This window comes from Myotis nattereri (genome assembly GCF_964212035.1).
Source record: "Myotis nattereri genome assembly, chromosome: 7".
Classification (NCBI taxonomy): domain Eukaryota; kingdom Metazoa; phylum Chordata; class Mammalia; order Chiroptera; family Vespertilionidae; genus Myotis; species Myotis nattereri.
In genome coordinates this window covers 50017183-50037892 of record NC_138082.1, presented here as the reverse complement: position 1 = coordinate 50037892, position 20710 = coordinate 50017183, and the positions used below count along the sequence as shown (strand labels likewise).

Below are 20710 nucleotides of genomic sequence, written 5' to 3'. Positions count from 1 at the left end.
TTTTTAGTAAAACTAATCATTAAAAGAACAACAGAGCTAATAAGTATAAATGCTAGAATAAAGAATTATTTTACTGATTTAACACACGTGTATCAACTATTGTGTGAGAAAAAGGCAAGACGAGTGAACCTGTATACATGTATACGATTATCTAGAAAGCATAAGAGGGCTGGGTAGCTCAGTTAGTTAGAGCATAATCTTTTTGTTGTTGTTGTTCTTAATCCTCACCTCAGGATATTTCTCAATTGATCTTTTAGAGAGAGTGGAAGAGAGAGGGAAAGACAGAGAGAAATTATCGATGTGAGAGAAATACATCGATTGGTTGCCTCCTGCATGTGCCCTGACCAGGGCCCAGTCTGGGGAGGAGCCTGCAACCAAAATATATGCCCCTGACCAGACTCGAACCAGGGAACTTTTGGTCCACAGGCTGAATATCTAATGAACCAACTGTCTAGGGCTAGAGCATAATCTTGATATGCCAAGGTTGATGCCAAGGAGGACACCAAGGCTGACACCAGGTTGTGGGTTCAATCCTCAGTCAAGGCACATGTAAGAATCAATCAATGAATGCATAAATAAGTGGAACAACAAATCAATGTTTCTCTCTTCTCTCTCTCTCTCTCTCTCTCTCTCTCTCTCTCTCTCTCTCTCTCTCCTTCTCTCTCTCTCATCTCTCTCTCTCATCTCTAGAAAGCATCTAAAATGAGAGTAAAATAGGACCAGACATAATTGTTGGGGATTCTAACCTTCAGGAGGAACAGCCTACTTAGGAGAAAGTAAAGAGGTGGCAGAGGACATAAAAGAAGACCAAGAGATTGTAGCTCAGTGAAGTCAAGTCAAAAGACTGTTCCAAGAGACATGAATAAGCAGCTAGCTAGCCTCACAAGTTCACAAATCACTTCACAGAATCACTCTATGCCACTGGTGAGATACTCCAGAATGGAAGTTTGGGAAGTGAATTCACTACCTAAACTTGAATAACAAAAATAGCCTATAATCACTGCCTTCATTTCCTCAACTCCCTTCATTCTTTAATATTACAATCAGCATTGTATTTATTCTTAATCACTCCACTAATGCTGGTATGGCAAATATAAAACCAATTGTTATATCCAATAGAATATTTTCAATCTTTGCTATAGAGAGAAACATCAGTGTGAAAGAGAAATATCAATGGGTTGCCGCCCATACTCACTCTGACCAGGGATCAAACCTGCAACTCTTTGGTGCACAGGATGATGCTCAACCAACTGAACAACTCAGTCAGGACAATCTTTGCTACTTATCTTTCAGTTACCATTTACACTTTTGACTCCCTTCCCTCAAAATAATTTATTTTTCCTTTTTTCTGAGTCACCATTGATTTTCTTTTCTACCAGTCTAACCTTTCCTTCCCTCAGTCATTACTGGATACATATACATTTGCCTGTACTTTCTTGCGTATATTCCTTAGTTTTCTGGGCTTGAATTAATATCTTGACTTTTAATTATATTTTCAAAAAGACTTTATTTCTAAAACTAAGTCACAAATCCTTTGTTGACACTTTAGGTATTTTGATAGGTCCACTGATGCCTCTGATGAAAAAACGCTATGCCTGTTAGTAACTGCACATATATAAGAATAAAAGCCATGGATATGGTTGACCCAAATATTTCAACAGTGGGAGCATCAAGACCTGAAATTCATTAAATACATAAAATATTAATTTTTTAACCATGGAGCTTCCTTATAAACTCAGTGATATATCTTCAGAGATCATTCAACTACAGAATTTCCAGAGGTTTCAATGAAGCTTAATATCTAGAACTGACCTTAATCTAAGAATGGCTACTACTAGTATATATCTGTCCTTGAATTGTCCATGGCTACAATCTCACTGCCATTCTAGGGAATGTTTGGCATCAAATATTAGAGTGCTTAATTTACAACAAGCAGAGGCAGCTTTCTTGGCAAATATCTTCCTACTTTTCTCTAAATTAGGTGCTGGCAATTTGCTAATAGAGGCACTCTTCATCCCATGAATCTAAATTTATTAGAGAAAAAATAACCCTGGTATTATTCCATAACATTTCTTACAGTAACAAAGTTTATTTTAGTTGCATTAATTAACATCTCTTTGTGTGTTTCCCAGCTTCATGGAGGTATACTAGACAAATAAAAGTTGTATATATTTAAGGTGTACAAAGTCATGATTTGGTATACGTATACATTATAAAATGATTCCACAATCAAGCTAATTAACCACATATAGTTCTTTTTTGTTTGTGGTGGTGGTGGTGGTGAAAACACTTTAGATCCACTCTTGGAAAATTTCAAGTATCCAGAATAATATTATCATCTGTATATAGTCTCCATGCTGTACACGAAATCTCCAGACCTTATTCATCTTATAAATGAAAGTTTGTGCCCTTGACCAACATCTTCCTTCTGTAATCCCCACCCCACAGTAATCTGAGTTAACAGTTCACATGTAGTTTACAGCCCTAGCATATTCTATAAACATTTTCAATGGCTATGTTTATGCTGGAAATTTAGTTGTCTTGTTATTTTAAACTCAAGCTTATAGACCTCTTTAACCACATTTTACTTTTCATCTTATTTTCCTCCTTATTTTGGTTTAAAAGCAAATCATTAGGGATAATACCACCTTGTGGGCCTCTATAATGCTGTTAATAAAATGTTTAATAAGTTAACCAGGGACATGAATAATTGTATTAGTTATTATTTAATTATTAATAATGATCCCATAATTCTCCTTTGCATATTCCTAGAAACTGAAAAAAATTACTGCACTAATACAAAGCCTAACCTCAGAAAAATTAACTAGGTGACTTACATGAAAGAAATATCAAATTCTATAAAACTCAAGGTGATTTTCTTCAGGTTTAACAGGAGACAATTATAGTTCCTCTTCAAAGGCAACTTGAGCCTAAATCTAAAGTTCAATTCTCAAATCCCTAAGTCATGACTTATATTTTACTAAAAACCGTGTATCTGTATGTTTTTAAAGATTATACCAAACATTTATAATCAGTTTCCATAGAGACATTTTTTTCTAGGCTCAGTTCATGGTAAACAATGAAAACATTTCTAAGAAATATATCTGCATAGCAGGAAATCATATTTAAACTTGCAGAAATACATTCAGTGAAAATAGAGGAAACTCTGATCTTTAGTAACATTGGAAATGGCAATGGTTCTGGTGAAATAAGTGGCAAATACTGTAAAGAGCATGTTATGAAATTTCAGTCTCCAAACACAGAGGGTCCCAGAATAACCAAGTAACTGCAGGGCTGAAGGGAGGTGAGCCATTCCTGCCTGGAATAAGGTTTCTATGTTGTACATCAGCTCCTCATGCCCCTCAAAGATGGGAGTTAGTCTTCTAGTCATCTTCCCGGTAAGACCAAAAGAACTTCCAAGATTCATTCTTGCCTTATCAACATGTAACTCAAATTCAAAAATATTCAGCTCTTCAACTACAGCTCAGACCCCAGTACATGTTGTGTGACTTCTGGCTCTCATCTCCCATGAAGAGGGAAATGCTACTCCCAGGGAATCTACAGCTACCTATGGTCAGTTTCTCTGTGCTGTCCAGCTCCTCGCCCTTCTCGGGTCCTGGCTGCGCAGGGCTGTGTGCGGGCTCTGCTCCAGGTACCAGTGTGACACCAGGCCCCTACTCCCTGCACCATCATCTGGGACACATTCCCATCACCCCCAGGGGTGTCTGGGGCAAGGAGGACAAGGAAGAGGATGCGAGGACTAAGGGGAAGCTAAGTCCCACGAGCAGCGAGTGTCTGTCAGGAGGCATCACCCCGCCTGTTCCTGCAGAGCAGCAGACCCCTTTCCCCAGGGGGAGCAAATGCTGGGGGACCCTGCGATGCAGGATGGACCCCTGCTCTCCTCTGCCGGCCTCCGGACTTCAGAGGCTCAGTCTGGGAGCAGCACAGGTTGGGCATTTGATCCAGGAAGTGTTGGTTCACAACCCTTGGCGTTCCCGGGTTGAATTCAAAACTGTCCCCCTCACACAGGTTTGTTTGACAAGGAAGGGAACTTCGGAACAAGGCTAGTAGATTCCTGCCGAAAATATTTTATCTCAACTATTAGGGTTTCTGGTTTTTTGTGTTTTTCTTTTGCTTATTTTTATTAGTTTTCATCTTAGGAACAATGAAGACCTAAAATCCTAGTAAGCAAAGCTAATATCCTCTTTTGTATTAATATTGTTAAAGATAAAAATGAGAAGTTTCCAAAACTTTACCTATTTGGAAATTTAGTAATTTTAAATTAAAAGTTATAGATTAGTTTAGGAACGTTTCTCTTACCTTCATTCTTTCAAATTGAGATAGAACTCTAAGTGCCCGAAGGAATTTAATGGACATAAGTAGTTTTAGTTCCTGAGATTTGCCTATTAAGTTCAGACAAAATACCTAGATATATGAAAAATAAATAATTAATGGGATTTAGTTTTAACTTTAACAAAAACAATCTATAAAATAAACTTATCATTTATTAGAAAAAGATACATAGTTAAAGCCTACCAAGAAATATGCAAAAGCTTTACTATATATTTCAATAGATCTTAACAATGACTTATAGAAAGGTATAAGAATATCATTTTGTGTTAAAATCACTTAAAGGATTTAAAGATATCTTCTGGTAATAATACATGTTACTAAAATAAATAATATATATTGTTTATTATTTATTATAATTTATCCTTTATTATAATTAAAGATTAATACTCATATACATTTTTAGTTTGTAATTAGATTAAAAATCAGTTTCATGATTATTTCAATATAATTATAGTATACAATGTATTTGTTGAAACAAAATTTTGAATATATTTACATGTTCTTCTCTATATAAATATAGTTAAGACAATTTACAGAATTAGATTTTAGAGGAAAGGCATCAAGAAAGATATAAGCACAAAGAATAGAAATATGGTAAGGTTATTTTTCAAAGTAAACATATTTATATAAAATGATTAGAGGTTAATAAATGTTAATGGAGATTGAGCAAGGTGGAAGAGTTGTGATTAACTTTTATTGTGCCTTCATATTTTCTGTAATTACAAGGCAACATAAATGAAAAATGTGGAAGCAAGAATATCAGTTTGGAAGCTATTGCAGTGATCCAAATGACAATTTTTGGCTGCTGGCATCAGTGTGATACTGGTGAAGGAATTGATATGTAGTCTCATTCTGAAAATATAATTTAAAAGTTGAGCAAATAGAATGTAATTATTTTAGGATGCTGATAATTTCAAAATATTATGCAATAAGCCTATTTTGTTAACTGTGGGTGCATAGGTGATGGTTAGAATAATCAAGAAATGAAGTGCTGAATTTTAAGTTTTAGAATGAGAAGGAAAGGATAAATATTAAACACTACAAATGAAGAAATAGGGGATGTTGGTGACTAAAAATGTATATAGAGAGATAAAGGAAGATACAAGTAAATGGAACAGTAAAAGAGTAAGAGTAATGAAGCAACAGCAAATCAAATAGCTTTAAAAGTGTGTTTACATACGTACAATAACAACCATGAAGTCCAGCCTGTGCCAGCCATTAGTGAAATAGGCTTTAAAACCATATGCCATCCACTTTAGAAGCATTTCCAGAATAAAGATGTAAGTGAAGATCATGTCAGCATATTCTAATAAGATTTTAATAGTTTTTCTTTGATTGATATATATATCTTCAAAAGCCTATGGGGAAAAAATTTACAGATTAGCATACATTTTTCACATGAGGGGAATGGAATGCCATCTCCAAGAAGCAGATGGTGAGCAAAGTCATAGATTGTAGCCTCAAGGGCTGGTTCACTTCTCTTTCATTTATTCACATAACCCATAAGTATCATTTTCTGATCCAGTGCCTGTAACAGACATCATTAATTGATCCTAGAACCCCTTCTTATAGAGTTTGAACCTGGCCTCATAATTGTTCTAAATAGTGACCATATCAGTTAATCAATCTTAATATAAAAGGCAGTATTTTTAGTCACATCCGATGTGGCTCTTATCTCTAATTCCATGTGGCCAATGCACAGATATATGCATTGCTAATAACAAAGCAGATATTGGGGTTTAAATGTTTTTAGAAATCCATAGTGTTATTATAAGAAAAAGTCACAAAGCTTGTTTCACTGCAGGAATAATCAGGTATACCAGTTAAAACACACAAATATGAAGTGGAACTATAATAGTTTCTCTAAAGCTTCTCAGTTTTAAAAGGTCAACCTTGGTTTTTCTATGGAGGATGGAAAGTTTAATAATGACATTTAAAGCAATTTCATAGTGCTTTTATTTTAGCACTGACAAAAGGCAACAAAGTACTAATAATCTCAGGCAGACTTGTATCAAAGTATATTCAAGGTTAAAAAGTAAGCAAAGATTAAAATAATCTTATTCAAAGAATGGTGTGATTTTCATAAACCTACTTTTAAACTAAAGTAAATACAAAATTACAATAAAATTACTGACTTAATTGAACCAATTATGAAGTAAAAATGTCTATAAAAGCAAATTATAAGTATCATCTAAAGTTATTTTAAAGGACTTTATTTTATTACTAGAGGCCCAGTGCACAAATTCGTGCATAGGTGGGGTCTGGCGGGCCAGCCCCGATCGGGACCCAATCGGGACCCATCGGGGCCAGCTGTCCAGGAAGAGGGGACACGGGAGCTTGGCTGGCTAGTCTGACCCCAATCAGGCAGGTTGGCCGGCCTCAGTAAGCGTCATAGCGACTGGTCATTCTGGTCGTCCAGTCGCTTGGCTTTTATCTACCTATCTATCTATCTATCTATCTATCTATCTATCTATGTATTTAATTTTTGAATAGGCATATAATGCAAAACAATATAAGATGTACAGAAATCTCCACTTTAATTTAAAAATTTAAAAAACAGGCAAAGCTAATCAATGGCAGTTGAATTGCATATACTGGCTACCCATACGGAGTGGGGAAGTGACTGTGGAGGATCAGAATGTGGTTCTGAATTCCTGGTAATGTTCTGTTTCTCAAGCCAAGTGACAATCACACAAGTGCATTTACTTTGAAAATCCTTTATATTGTACAATTATAATTTGTATGGTTTTCAGAATGTGTAATAAATGTCAATATAAAGTCTACTTAAAAACATATGTACTACAAAGTATGGTTCCCAACCATGACTTTATCTTCTCTAGCTTGTGCCTCTCACGGGTAACTATTTCGTATGTATTCTTCTCTGATCTTCTTCAATGAAACAAAGCAAATGATATACATTCTATTTCTCTTGTTTTCCTACCTAAAATGTAGCATGTCATACACTTTATTCTAGATCTTTTTTTTTTTTTCCCTTCTTACCATATCTTGCAATATCAGCATGCATACAGCTCCTGCACTTTTTAAATAGCTGCACAGTATCCCACGGGATGATAATCCCATAAACACCTATTATGGGCTATTTTTGCTTTTCAATCCTTTGCTACTATAAAAAAAAAAATTACCCTGTGAATAGCTAGAGGTACAGGGCACACAGAGTCCAGATACTGCTTGTTTGAGAGATTTTAGGAAAGTCTGAAGCATGAACCAAGACAGACCATTCATGTGGTAAAGCCACTGGAAATGCGTTGAGTGAGATGAAGTCTCAGGGAATCACCAGGGTGGGGCCAGGTTGATGGAGACTCAGATATGGTCCCTGCCTGCTGGCTCTGTCAGGGGGAGGCTCTGAAAAGGAACAATGGCCTCTTCCAGCACTTCTAGCTGGGAAAAAGCTGTCCCTCCAGCTCTTGCCCTGATGCTGGACAATTCAGTTCCTCCCTGTATGAACCTGATGACTTTAAAGGTGCTCCCACAATGCAGAAGCTCAGAATGAATGAGTCTAAGTCCATGCATGGACCCTTTAAAACAGTGATCGCCAACCTTTCGGACTTCATGGACCACCAGTGGTCTGCAGACCACCAGTTGGCGACCGTTGCTTTAAGAGAAACCCCCGGGACTTCAGCAGTCTTCTTTCTCACCCAGCCAAAATCCCCACTGGTTTTTATAGCCAGAAGTTATGGAAACTTCTCTTCCTGACACTGGAACCCTGGGCTGGGGGGCCTGGTGTGGAGCTTGGAACCCTAGTTCCTCAGGGGATCCCTCCACAAGCCAAGATATCCCTGCCAACTTTTATCTGCCACACTTGGGTGTGGAACCAGCTCATTCAGCATCTTCATCGCTCCTACCAATCTCAATATGTCTTCTTCTTTATATCTTTAGCTGTAGGACTTCTGTTTAGCTCTATTCCAGGAAGTCCTGAATGATGGTTGTTCTGTAGTTTAGTTGCAATTTTCATGTGGTTGTGGGAGGATGCAAATACCGAGTTTACCTGTGCCGCCATCTTGACAGGAAGCCTAAACTTTGTTTCTTATATGAAACTTTATTAAAATAAGAATTAAGTGTCTTTTAACATTCCTTTTCCCACTGTTATTAATATATTTTAGAATTGTATTATTCATTTAATATTAAATGATGCCTATACAGATTTTAAAGAAATTATAATGTATATCTTTCAAAACTAAAATCACAGATTATGAACTATGATGGTATAATAATAAATATTAGGATGGAAACTAATTTGTTATGGTGACTTTACAAATTAACAGACTTCTGATATACTTTTCCCATAAAAATCTCACATACCCTCACTTACCAGAGCACCTGTGCTGAGCAAAGTGACAAGGCCAATGAAACACTTAAAAAAACTGTTTTCTACAATCTTGCAGCAGGTTTTCCTTATGTTTCGCCAAATTTTTCCTCTCTTGGATTCTCTACTAACTTGACCTGCTGAAGATCTTCGTTCATAACCTGTCAAGAATAAAACTGTTAAAAAAATTCTTGACAATTCATGAAATAAATAAACATCTCAAAGTTTCTACCATGTGCTTTACAGAATCTAATATAGGTGGTCTCTGACTTACAAGCACTTGATTTTTACTCCTGCTGTACTGAACACTGCAATCACTGAGGAAAAAAGCACAAAAACTTAACTTGTGATTTGGAAATTAAAAAAAATTATGAAAGGCAGCACATTCCCTAAACCTGCAGGACAGCGTCTGAGAGTAGAATTTATCCCCTACTAGTACTACTACTTCTACAAAAAAAAATTTTCTTTTAATCACACACATACAACATCTTTCGAATATCACATTCATATAACACCTGAAAAATGCATTCTCTGAAGATTCCCATGGCATAACAAGTTTTCCCACTTAAATTCGCAAATATTTATTAAATGTCAAGAGGTATTAATATCAGTTAAATTGATTTCAATCCTTAGACTGTATGCAAATGGGAATTTTGTTTGAGATTAGCTGAGGAGCTAACCTAGATGATGGAGTACTTTGTGAGTAGGGTACATGTGCATGGGTTTTGAACTCTATTTTGTGGTCAAGAGAGTTAGCATAAGGAAACCTAAGGAGAAGAGAGTGATTAACCTGTAAAAAAAATGAGGAAATGGTGATGGGTGGAGTTTAAATCAACACTTATTATTTTAGAATTTTTCCTAATATCAATGTATATGTCTTTGGTCAAATTTAAAAAAAAGGAAATAATTCCTCCCTTATTTTGGATGAAACAAGTCCTACAACTCAGCTACTAAGAGCAGATGCTTATTTTGAGTATAGAGATTTGAGCATTTAGCAGTTTCCATTTTGATGATGTCCAGTCATTTCAAAGGACTAGAACCTGTAGCCATTTGTTAATCTTCCTAGGAGGGTACTTTTAATTATGTCATTAAGAGATGTATGTTACATATCTTGTGAGTCAACCAACTGCAGTCTTATATTTTTCTTAACAATCATGTGGAATGTAAAAATATATCACTATTACATGATTTGTTTTTCTATGACAGTTAAGGATGCTTTCATATGAATATTTAAATGTTGTCTCCATTCTACAAAGCATGAAAATACATATACACATAAGCCTAATTCAATTTGTTTTAACAATCCTATAAAGTAAGTTTTGTTATTACATTCATTTTACATATAAGGAAATGAGTCAGAGAGAGGGTAAAAGTAGAGCCCTGGGATTTGAATTCAGGCTTTCTGATTCCAGAGCCCACACTCTTTTTTTAATAATTATTTTTAATTTTTATTGATTTCAAAGAGGAAGGGAGAGGGAGAGAGAGACAAAAACATCAGTGATGAGAGAATCATTGACTGGCTGCCTCCTGCACCACTAGGGACTGTGCCCGAAACCCTGGCATGTGCCCTTAACCAGAACTGAAACTGGGACCTTTAGTCCGCAGGCTGACGCTCTATCCACTGAGCCAAACCAGCTAGGGCAACAGCCCACACTCTTAACTACCGCATTAGATTCCCTAGAAAGTGGCCCCATTTCCTTTTTTTCAAATGTTGACTTTTTTTCTTGATAGTTATTTTAGTTTTCTATCAGGATTCAGATGGGCATGTGCACACATGTGTGTGCACACACACTGTGTGTATTCCTTAGCCAAATTAATAAGTTTTCTATAATTAAAAATATATCCAATAGTATTATTTAGGTTAATAGAAACTTAGTCTAATCTATACTAATAGTCCCGGATTGTGAGAGATTTAAACCAGCAGTCGGACATCCCCCGAGGGGTCCCAGATTGGAGTGGGTGCAGGCCAGGCTGAGGGACAACTCCCACCTCCTCCCTCCCTCCCCCCCTCCCCCCCGTCGCCCATGCATGAATTTCATGCACTAGTCTACTAGTTGCAGTGTAATATCCAAAGGAAATTTTTCTTACTGTTTTTAGGATGCTTTGGCTTCTCATGTTCATTGATCATTTCTTCTTCTTCAGAGATAGCAATATCAACTGTACTGCATTCAGATGAGCTAGATGGCTTTACTTTCTGAAAAGGAAAGTCCCACCAAAAATATTAATAAAGTTTCATTCACTCACTGTAGTTATAGTTCATCTCATTTTTAGAAATAAGATAATTATGCACATGAATACCATTATCAGGTTTAAAAGATTTTAGGCCAAGTTCATGATTAATATTAAAATGTGTATATATCTCTGTGATTGATGGTGTTAAAATTATTTTAAAAATTAATTTAAGATAAAATAATTTTTAAAATTTAATTGACTTCTATTTTTTATTTTATTTTTTCCATCACCACTTCAAAAAGAAAAAAGAAGATAAAATGTATGTTAAATTAAAATTGACATTTAGTTAATAACACTGTTCTCCCAAATGATGTATAGGCTATCTCCAATTTCCAAAAGGATTTGAGTTCCAAAGTTTTCTTGAAGTTATTCACAAATTTTCCAGTATGCTATTTCAATTAGATGAATAGCATCAGAATAAATCACCCCTTGATGCTAAAGATGGGCAGACAAGGGTGTACTTAGTATTTACTGTAAAATCCAGTCCAGACATTCTTAGGTATTTCATCATACAGTGAGACTGATTGAGGTTATCCTGAAGTGAAATGAAGAAATGGCACAAGGAGGCTAGTTGCAGAGATTGACATTTCCCCCCACTCTATTCTTGACTGAAGTTCAAGACTGGCTAGGATAAGGTAGTCATGACTTTGTACATGTGGTAACAATGCAAGTGCCATGCTTGTCCTCTTCTTAAAATGATTTTCCCACAATGCTTTCTTGCACCTTACTGAAAAGTGGACATATAACATATCATGTTTTAAAATGACCAAGATCCCAAAGTTAATAGCTTATCAAATCATTTACTAATTTTAAAAATTAAGATATGTGTTTAAAACATTTGGAAGAAAATCAATCTTATTTCTTAAAAATTAAGGAAAGCTCTAGTAGATTATGTAAAAAAGGAAATTATAAATATTTTGTCCTACTTCTTCCTCCTATGCACAAAAAAATGTTAATCAATATAATCAGGAAGCTTTGTTTGCTTAAACCTTAATGGCAATTTTCAGTAAGACAGTATGGTGCTCAATTTAAAAAATATGTCCAACTGAATATTCCTCTTAAATAAATCATTTTTATAATTTCATTTCTCTTAAATTTCCTTTATTTCTGATTAACTAAAGGCTATAGCCATGCACTGATTTGGATAAAGACAATAAACAAATTAATATTATATTTATGTTTTTTTAGAGTTCTTAAAACCATTTCACCTAAACACTTTGATGTGATTTTTTCCAAACTCCTTTTAGTATGTATTATTTTAAATTTACAAATAAATCAATTAAGATTCAAAATTATATATAGTTTATTTTAGTAGAAGATTTAATGGCATGAAAAAATAGCCATGATATATTGCTACATAGTGAAAAGTTATAAAACCCAATTTAAGGTTTGATGTTATTGTTATAAAATTTAGTTACATATTTGTAATTTAAAAAGCTGCAAGTTTAAATTCCAAAGAAATGAGAGTATATATCTCTGAATTACCAAATCACATGTGATTTTTATATTTTATTCTTTGGCACTTGGTATATCAACATCCTAGGTACTCATGAGCTATGTAATCTGGAAAGTGTCTAATTAAATTAAATATGTAACTAAAACCATACAAATATGTGAACAAATCTATGAGTAGCTAACCAATCAATAGAACCAAATAAGTATGCAGTATAAATTACAAACTTCTGCAACCTCAACATATCCAATTATATTTCATTTCTTCCTTCCTTTACCTCTTTATATCACAGACTTTTTAATGAGATTTGGAAAGGAGTTTCCAAGAACATCTTTATGTGATGTGTTGTGATAAATAGAAATTTTGCCCAGAGATGGATGATAGTCAAGGTCTTAAGTAAAGATATAGAATTGTGCTGGAGAGGAATTTTCTCTGTTTTTTTTTCATAATGGTATTATTTTTTTAAAAAAGAAGAAGAGCCTGAGCCTGGCTGGTATGGTTCAGTGGTTGAACATTGACCCATGAACCAGGAGGTCAAGGCCCATGCAGGTTTTGATCCCCACTAGGGGGCATGCAGGAGGCAGCTGATCAATGATTTTCTCTCATCATTGATGTTTCTATCTCTCTCTCTCCCTCTCCTTCCTCTCTCTGAAATAAATAAAAGCATACTTAAAAAAATATTTTTTTAAAAAAGGAACCTGAGAACCCGGCCGGCGTGGCTCAGGGCTTGAGCATTGACCTATGAACCAGGAGGTCACGATTCAATACCCAGTCAGGGCACATGCCTGGGTTGTGGGCTTGATCCCCAGGGTGGGGCATGCAGGAAGCAGCCGATCAATGATTTTATCTCATCATTGATGTTTTCATCTCTCTCTCACCCTTTCCCTTCCTCGATGAAATCAATAAAAATAAAAAAGGAATCTGAGATTGAGTATGCTAAAGAGTGAAAGTTTCCCTAAAACAAAGATGCCTTTACTAAAGCTAGAAACCCTCTGAATAATTGAAATTCAACCCCTTCTACAAGGCCAGTTTCAGAAGTTATTGCCCATAGTGGCTGCCAAGCCAGAAGAGGTTTGGAAGATAAGATGGTGCTGGAGAGTTGGGGACCTGTAAAGAGACATCCGTTGCCTCTCTCTTCCTGGTGTCTATGAGTAATCTGAGAGGAGTTCCTCGTTAGTTTCAATGCAAAAAGCCCACAGTGCCATTGTGATCTAGGTAGATTGTAGCTTTCTATTAAACTATATCTCCTACTAAGACATTATGCTGCTTTCAAATGGATACAATAAAACTGTATCCAGTACGATGTATACACATGTGAAAAGCAAGTGAACAGCAATATCTACCCTTCTTTTATAGTTTCTTTTTTTTTTTTTTGTCCAGGAGTTTATAAAGCTACAACTGTTCCCAAATCAAACCGTTGGTTTCTCTCTATTCATTAGTCCAATTTAATTACATATGTTATAAAATATGTTGCAGAAATGAACTGACAAGAATCTTACAATTTTAGCAAGCATTAATGTATCTTAGCGTGTTGTAGTCCAATCTCACAACTTAAAGATGCCTAGAAGAGTTTAATGATTTATCCAGTAGGACAAATTGATTTTGAAAATTTGGTTTTCTTCAGTATGCTTACCATCACCCCACACTGCCTGTTTATTAATATATATATTATTTTATCATGATATTATCCAATTTTTGTGAAGTGCTTACTATATTATAGGCATTGTTATATGCACTACTGTTCTTAATCTTTCTATCTTTTATTATTTTTTTCTTTTTTAATATATTTTATTGATTTCAGTGAGGAAGAGAGAGGGAGAGAGATAGAAACATCAATGATGAGAGAGAATCATTGATTGGCTGCCTCCTGCACGCCCCACACTAGGGATCAAGTCTGCAACACCTGCATGGACCAGGACCTGGGAATAGAACAGTGACCTTTTGGTTCATAGGTCAACACTCAACCACTGAGCCAATCTGGCTGGAAATCTTTCTTTCTATTAGAAATAGATACAATTTTATCCTCATCTATAAACTGAAGTTTATAAAGTTTAAGCAGCTTGATCAAGATCATAAGATCAGGAGTAAAGAGTGCTATTGCTAGGATTGAATGGGCAATGTAACGCTGGAACTTCAGTGCTGATTCACCTTCATATCAACAATGCCCTAAATTAATAATAAGCAATCCAGATATTGAAATATCTTACCTCTTTGCTGCTGCCATAACCTGATTTGCTCTGAATCTCCTTATTATCCAGATTTTCTATATCAGATTCTCCGGAAGCAATTGGTACAGTTTCAGAGGCACTTGGACTGGGGATAAGTGACTGACTCTCATTTTCAGTCACTGTGGTTTTCTCTGTGCCACTGCTTTTTCCCTTGTCCTTGAGGACATCTTCAGTGTTGCTCAATTCAGAAAGAGTATGGCCAGAAATATTCTCTTTAACATGCGTGTCATTTACATTGTCCACTGTGTCCTTGGGAACATTTAGTCTTTTACATAATATTTTAGAAAGCACATAGCATATCCCTTTTTTAATTCTTGCCATTGCACACTGGAGATTTTTGGCTTCTTCATTCTCTGCATGCGTTGCAGCATTGCATGAGCTAAAGGAGATCACCAAAGCCAGAAACAGGTAAAGTATCTAAAAGAAGAAGTAAATGAGGTTAAGTGAATCTCATTTTTTCAGCTGAGACTTGAAAACAGCATATTAACTACAATACTATTCAGTTCTTACTCATCTATAATGGGTCAGGTGCTGTGCTAGAGATTTGTATAGTTAGAACTCAACTGAAGGTCACAACATTCTATGAAATATTTGTTTCTCTTTTCTAGAGGAAACAGGCAAGTTTTATAGATGTTAAATATCAAAGGTCACACAGATTGAATTCAAGTCTGCTTTATTTCAAAGCTTGTTTTCTTTTACTGAGCCAAGCTACCTCTGGCAAGGTGAGAAAATGAATTGCTACTCAAAGTGGCTGACTTCAGTTCTACCCCTGATGTATAATGATATCTTCTTGGATTCTGCAAACCCATAGGGAATCTCATTGGGAGGCATCTACTCCTGGTTCTGTGGCCCACATCTAATATTTCTGGACCCATGCAAGGATAGGGATTGGGTAGGTTAATTGATTACTTTTAGTAATAATTTTGGCCAAATAAGAGAAATAATAGAAAAATTATTATCAATAATACTTTCAAGTTATTCAAACTCTATGATAAAATATATTTTGATTTTGCTATCACTAAAAAATATGATCTGTGTATGTTCAGTTTCCAGAGAATCAGATTTTCATCTTGTTTATAGTTATAAGGTATAGATGCTGTTTTTGGATTCTAGTGTTGAAAATTAACATCAATTATTCTCTTAGACTTAAAGTAATAATTTGAGCATAATTGTCTATTATGGAAGTTTCCTCTTCTATCTTCAGATATATGAGCTTAAGAGTTAGTTCATTTTATGCTTTACATATTATTTTAGAGCACAAAGTTCAAATGGCATGCATCATGTGTAAGAATATGTATATATAGTAAGTCCTCATTTAACATCATTCATAGGACCTTGAAAACTGTGACTTTAAGTAAAATAACATAAAACCAATTTTAACATAGGCTAATAGGTATAAGAGCTAAGTTCTTACAGCATCTTTCTGGTCACAAAACATCACCAAACTTCTAAGTAAAGATCCAAAACATTTCTACTAGTAAACAATAAAATAAATGTGAGCTATACACACATGTAAAAAACATTAATAAAAACAAGACAATTATTTTCCAATCTGCTTATTCAACTTCAGGGTCATGGGTGGGTGGCTGAAACAACATTATGTGAATGACATTATTGAAGGAACTACTGTATATAAACTTACATAACGTTTTTTGCCAGTGTTTCTGATTTTTTCAAACATTAAGATCTACTCTTAAAAAAGTATACTGACAATTAATCTATACTAATAAAAGGGTAATATGCTAATTAGACCGGGTCAACTGGACACCTTCCGAATGTCTGACTTCCTTCTGGACAAAGCCACAGTGGCAGGGGCTGAGGCAGAGGCAGTTAGGGATGATCAGGCTGGCAGGGGAGCAAGCAGTTAGGGGCAAGATCAGGCCAGCAGGGGAAGGCTGTTGGGAGCGATCAGGCTGGCATGGGAGGGCAGTTGGGAGCGATCAGGCTGGCAAGGGAGGGCAGTTGGAGGCAATCAGGCCTGCAGGGGACGGCAGTTGGGGGCGATCAGGCTGGCAGGCAGAGGCAGTTAGGGGCAATCAGGCAGGCAGGCAGAGGTTGTTAGGGGTGATCAGGCAGGCAGGCAGAGGCAATTAGAGGCAAACAGGCAGGCAGGCAGGCAAGTGGTTAGGAGATAGTGGTCCCTGATTGTGAGAGGGATGTCCCACTGCCGGCAGTCAGACATCCCCCAAGGGTTCCCAGATTGGAGAGGGTGCAGACCAGGCTGAGGGACACACCCCCCTGCACGAATTTCGTGCACTGGGCCTCTAGTGTGTATATAAAATTTAAAAAGTCTATGAAGATCTCCAAACACTCATTTGTTAAAACTTCTCTCAGAATTGTGTATCTGTGTGAAGAGATGAAGTTCTCAGATACTCTAATTACTGTCCTTCTCATACATTTACACACCTGAGAGAACATGAACTGCCCACCATATAGTGTTCAGTCCTAATGGACTGCTTGTACCTGTAAAGATATAGGTACAAGCAGTCCATTTTATATATATATATATATATATATATATATATATATATATATATATGTAGGAATAAAGTTCAAGTAAGACTCATATGGAAAATTAAAATGTTATTGCAAATATTGCCGTCACATAGATAATCATAATCTTTGCAATATTTTGGTGGAGCGATAAAATGTGGATGGCTTAAAATTGAAAATTTCTTACAGGTGATAATATCTGAACAACTGATAATATATTCTAGAACCTCCAATGACAGAGTCTCTGAGGGCAAACTGAAAATGAAAAACAACACATAACTGAAAATACAAGATCAAATGCCAATATGCCCTGAGATTCATGTGATTTTTCCCATATGATTTTGCCTCCCTTGACAAGCTCAATGACCCTTATAGGAACTTCACTATTGGCCTCTCTGTCATTCTCAAAGGACAATAAGTTCAGGATGTGAAAGAGCAAGACCAAATATAATTTAAGGCGGTTGGTTGTTTCTTTTTCCCTGCCACCTCCCCGCTTCGCTTGGTTAAGTATTAGGCATGGTGACAAATAAGAAAAGGGTTCTAGGTAAGGATTTCATGACGATAAGCTTCATAAGAGCAGGAACCACATTTTCTCTTAAGTAGACAACGAGCACAATGTGAAGCACAGCCTTAGTGATAAACAAATACATGTTGAAAATGAATTAATCGTAGAATAAATAAAAGAATAGATTTTGTGCCAGAATTTGGACAAGGAAAATTATGCTACAACAATTATATTTTTAAGAGCTTACAATCTGAAATTTTTTATACCATGGATACACACATACACACACACACAATTACCCACACACACATGTACATGCATACATATATATGTACTAGGAATGTCACATATGAAAATAAAGTTCAAAATACACTGGAACTTTGGGGCAAATGAAGAACTTTTACACTGTAGAGTGCTTCTGCTTTGTTCAAGTGTGCACTGAACTTAAAATAGCCTGGTCACTTGAAGGATTAAAAACGAAAAACAGGATGTGTAAATGACCAAAGCTATGGAGGATTCATAACCTCTCCTAATTAGAGGCGTAATAAAGACGGGAGGGGAAAAAAACATAAATTATATTATAAACTTAGGGTTACTTTTTTTCAGTCACAGTGTTATAATGAAGGTCAAACCATATATTTATCGCTTTGGGGTTAAGAGATGAAAGGTGAAGTGATATATATAAAACAAAACAGTGGGGTCTAACTTATCAGGTTATTATTATTTTTTTAGTTTTTTGGGAAATGTACTTAATGTCTATCACTTATGAGAAAAAAGCAAATATTTGAGTCCTGTTTTTCCCCCCATAATAAATTTTTATTTTATAAGCCATTCCTTTATCTTAGAAAAAGTAAAAGCTACTTAATCAATTCATGTAGTACCACTTCAATGACTGGATATTTAAAAGTGAAAGCTTTCTCTCTTAATTAATGCATAACAGTTTTATAGAACATTGGTTTTCAAATTTTGCTGCACAATTTAATCAAATAAAAATTCCTAAAATATCCTGATGTCCATGTATCAATAAAATCAGGATCTTTGGGAATGGATCCAAGGCATTATATTTTTATTAATTCTACAGGTAATTCCTACATACATTCAAGTTTGACAGTGTTATGCATAAGTGGTTCTTAAAATCTAATGTGCATACAAATCACCTGTGGATATTGTTAAACTATAGATTCTGCTCCCATAGGTCTGGATGGGTTCTGAGATTCTGCTTTGATAACTATCCCCCACATGATGCCAATGCTACTTTGAGTAGCAAGGTTATAAACCACTGCTATCCAATAGAAATATGATGCATGTCACATTTTTCAGTAGCCACATTCAAAGCATAAACAAAAACAGTTAAAATTAATCTACTAACAGTTAATTTAACTAAATATATAAAAATATAATTTTAAAATGCAATTCAATAAAATCATATATATGTATATATACAACCCTAATATGCAAATAGACTGAACAGTGGAACAACCGAACAACTGGTCGCTATGACATGCACTGACCACCATGGCACGCTTGTGGAACATGGCGGGCGTCAGTCACAGCAGGATGGTAGAGCAGGTGAGCAGGGGCACCAGACTAAGACAAGGTGCCGATCGCTGTCATAGGGGCGAGCCTCTGGTGGTTACTGAAAATCCTTTGCTCCCGTGTGCCGCGATCCTGCCTGGCGCTTATACCTGCTGCCAGTGCTGGCCCCGCCCACACCCACTGCCAGCGCCCAGCACTGGTCCCGATCACTCGGCACCATCAGCAGGTGCGAGCGGCCGCTGCTGGCCCAATTGCCCCTCAGGGCTTCTCCACCTAACCCTGCTCCTGAGGGGCGTTCAGGGCTGGCAGCTGCTACTCGCACCTGCTGCTCTCACCCACTGCTGGTGCTGACCCCCTCGCACCTGAAGCTGGTGCCAGAGCTGCTGCTCGCACCCACTGATGGTGCAGCCCTGCTTGCACCCACTGCTGGTATTAGCCCCAATCGTTCTGCACCATCAGTAGGTGCGAGCAGGGCTGGGGCCATCAGACCATGGGAGCTGTCGAGGCAGGGGTGGGCCTGCTGGCAGACAGGGGACTGGGGACCGCAAGGGGAGGGGCTGGGAAGGGGCACAGAGGAGGGCTGAGACCTGCCCCTGTGCCCACTACAGCCTCATGGCCCATAGTTACTTTCAAGGTGCAAGAATTCGTGCACCAGGCCCTAGTTATTAATAAAGTAATTTACATACTTTTTTGGGTAAGACTTAAAATCCAGTGGATAATTTTACACTTTGGGCATACCTCAAATTAGACCACTTGTATTTCAACTGACCAGTAGCCACTGGAGTCCATGAATGAAAATATTAGACTATACTTCATCAGTTTCCTAAGGAAAATTTTAAACCATGGGTTACTTACCAAAAGGTTTCCAATTAAAATGACCATCATGTAAAAAGGAACACAACTGAATTGGCCTGCTATGTCAAAGCAATCCCATAGAGTCTCTACCCACTCTCCACAGAGAATCCGGAACACATTCAGAAAGGAGTGGAAGAAGTCACTCATGTGCCAGCGTGGAAGTTGACAGTCTTTGTCTAAGTTGTAGACATATGCTTTGTAACTCATACCAAGCAGCTTTGTGCCGACCACAGCAGAAAAGAACAGGAATGTGGACAACAGCAGGATCAAGTCTTTCAGGGCCATCAGTGACTTTATAAGAGTCAGTTTCAGAATCTCAAATGTTGGCCAGTATTTCCCCAACTTGAAAATTCGCAACTAATAGAGCGATGTACAACACAGGAATAAGAAACAAAATGCAAAAAAACTTGGTTATTCATTATGATATACATTTAAAATCTGTATCAGCATTATACGTATTCAAATATATAGTATTTAATGTAATATTTAGTTTTGAACATTTTAATATTAAGCACTAACAATTCATTTTATGGACAATTCTAATACAAAACATACCTATTCTATAACTTTTTACACACAATTCATACATATTGATCTGTCAATGCCCATTCAATATTATGTTACAATTACTCTAGCTATTTGTTTTAATATCTGGTAGGGCAACTGTCCCTTCTGTTTTGCTTTTCACACTATATCGGGCATTTCCCCACATTCTGATATATAGATGATAT

At 36.4% G+C, this 20710-nt stretch overlaps 1 protein-coding gene across 1 annotated transcript in view; it reads right to left on the bottom strand.

Annotated features, from left to right (window-relative positions):
* The window catches only part of SCN7A (sodium voltage-gated channel alpha subunit 7), an 86293-nt gene that overhangs the window by 10466 nt on the left and 55117 nt on the right, over window positions 1-20710 (bottom strand). The window contains exons 14-19 of the mRNA XM_081096286.1: window positions 19980-20336; window positions 14570-15007; window positions 10766-10871; window positions 8684-8838; window positions 5538-5711; window positions 4321-4425 (exon numbers count right to left, since the gene is read on the bottom strand). Of these exons, the coding sequence (XP_080952412.1) occupies window positions 4321-4425; window positions 5538-5711; window positions 8684-8838; window positions 10766-10871; window positions 14570-15007; window positions 19980-20336 (1335 nt within the window). The remainder of the gene's footprint in view (window positions 1-4320; window positions 4426-5537; window positions 5712-8683; window positions 8839-10765; window positions 10872-14569; window positions 15008-19979; window positions 20337-20710) is intronic.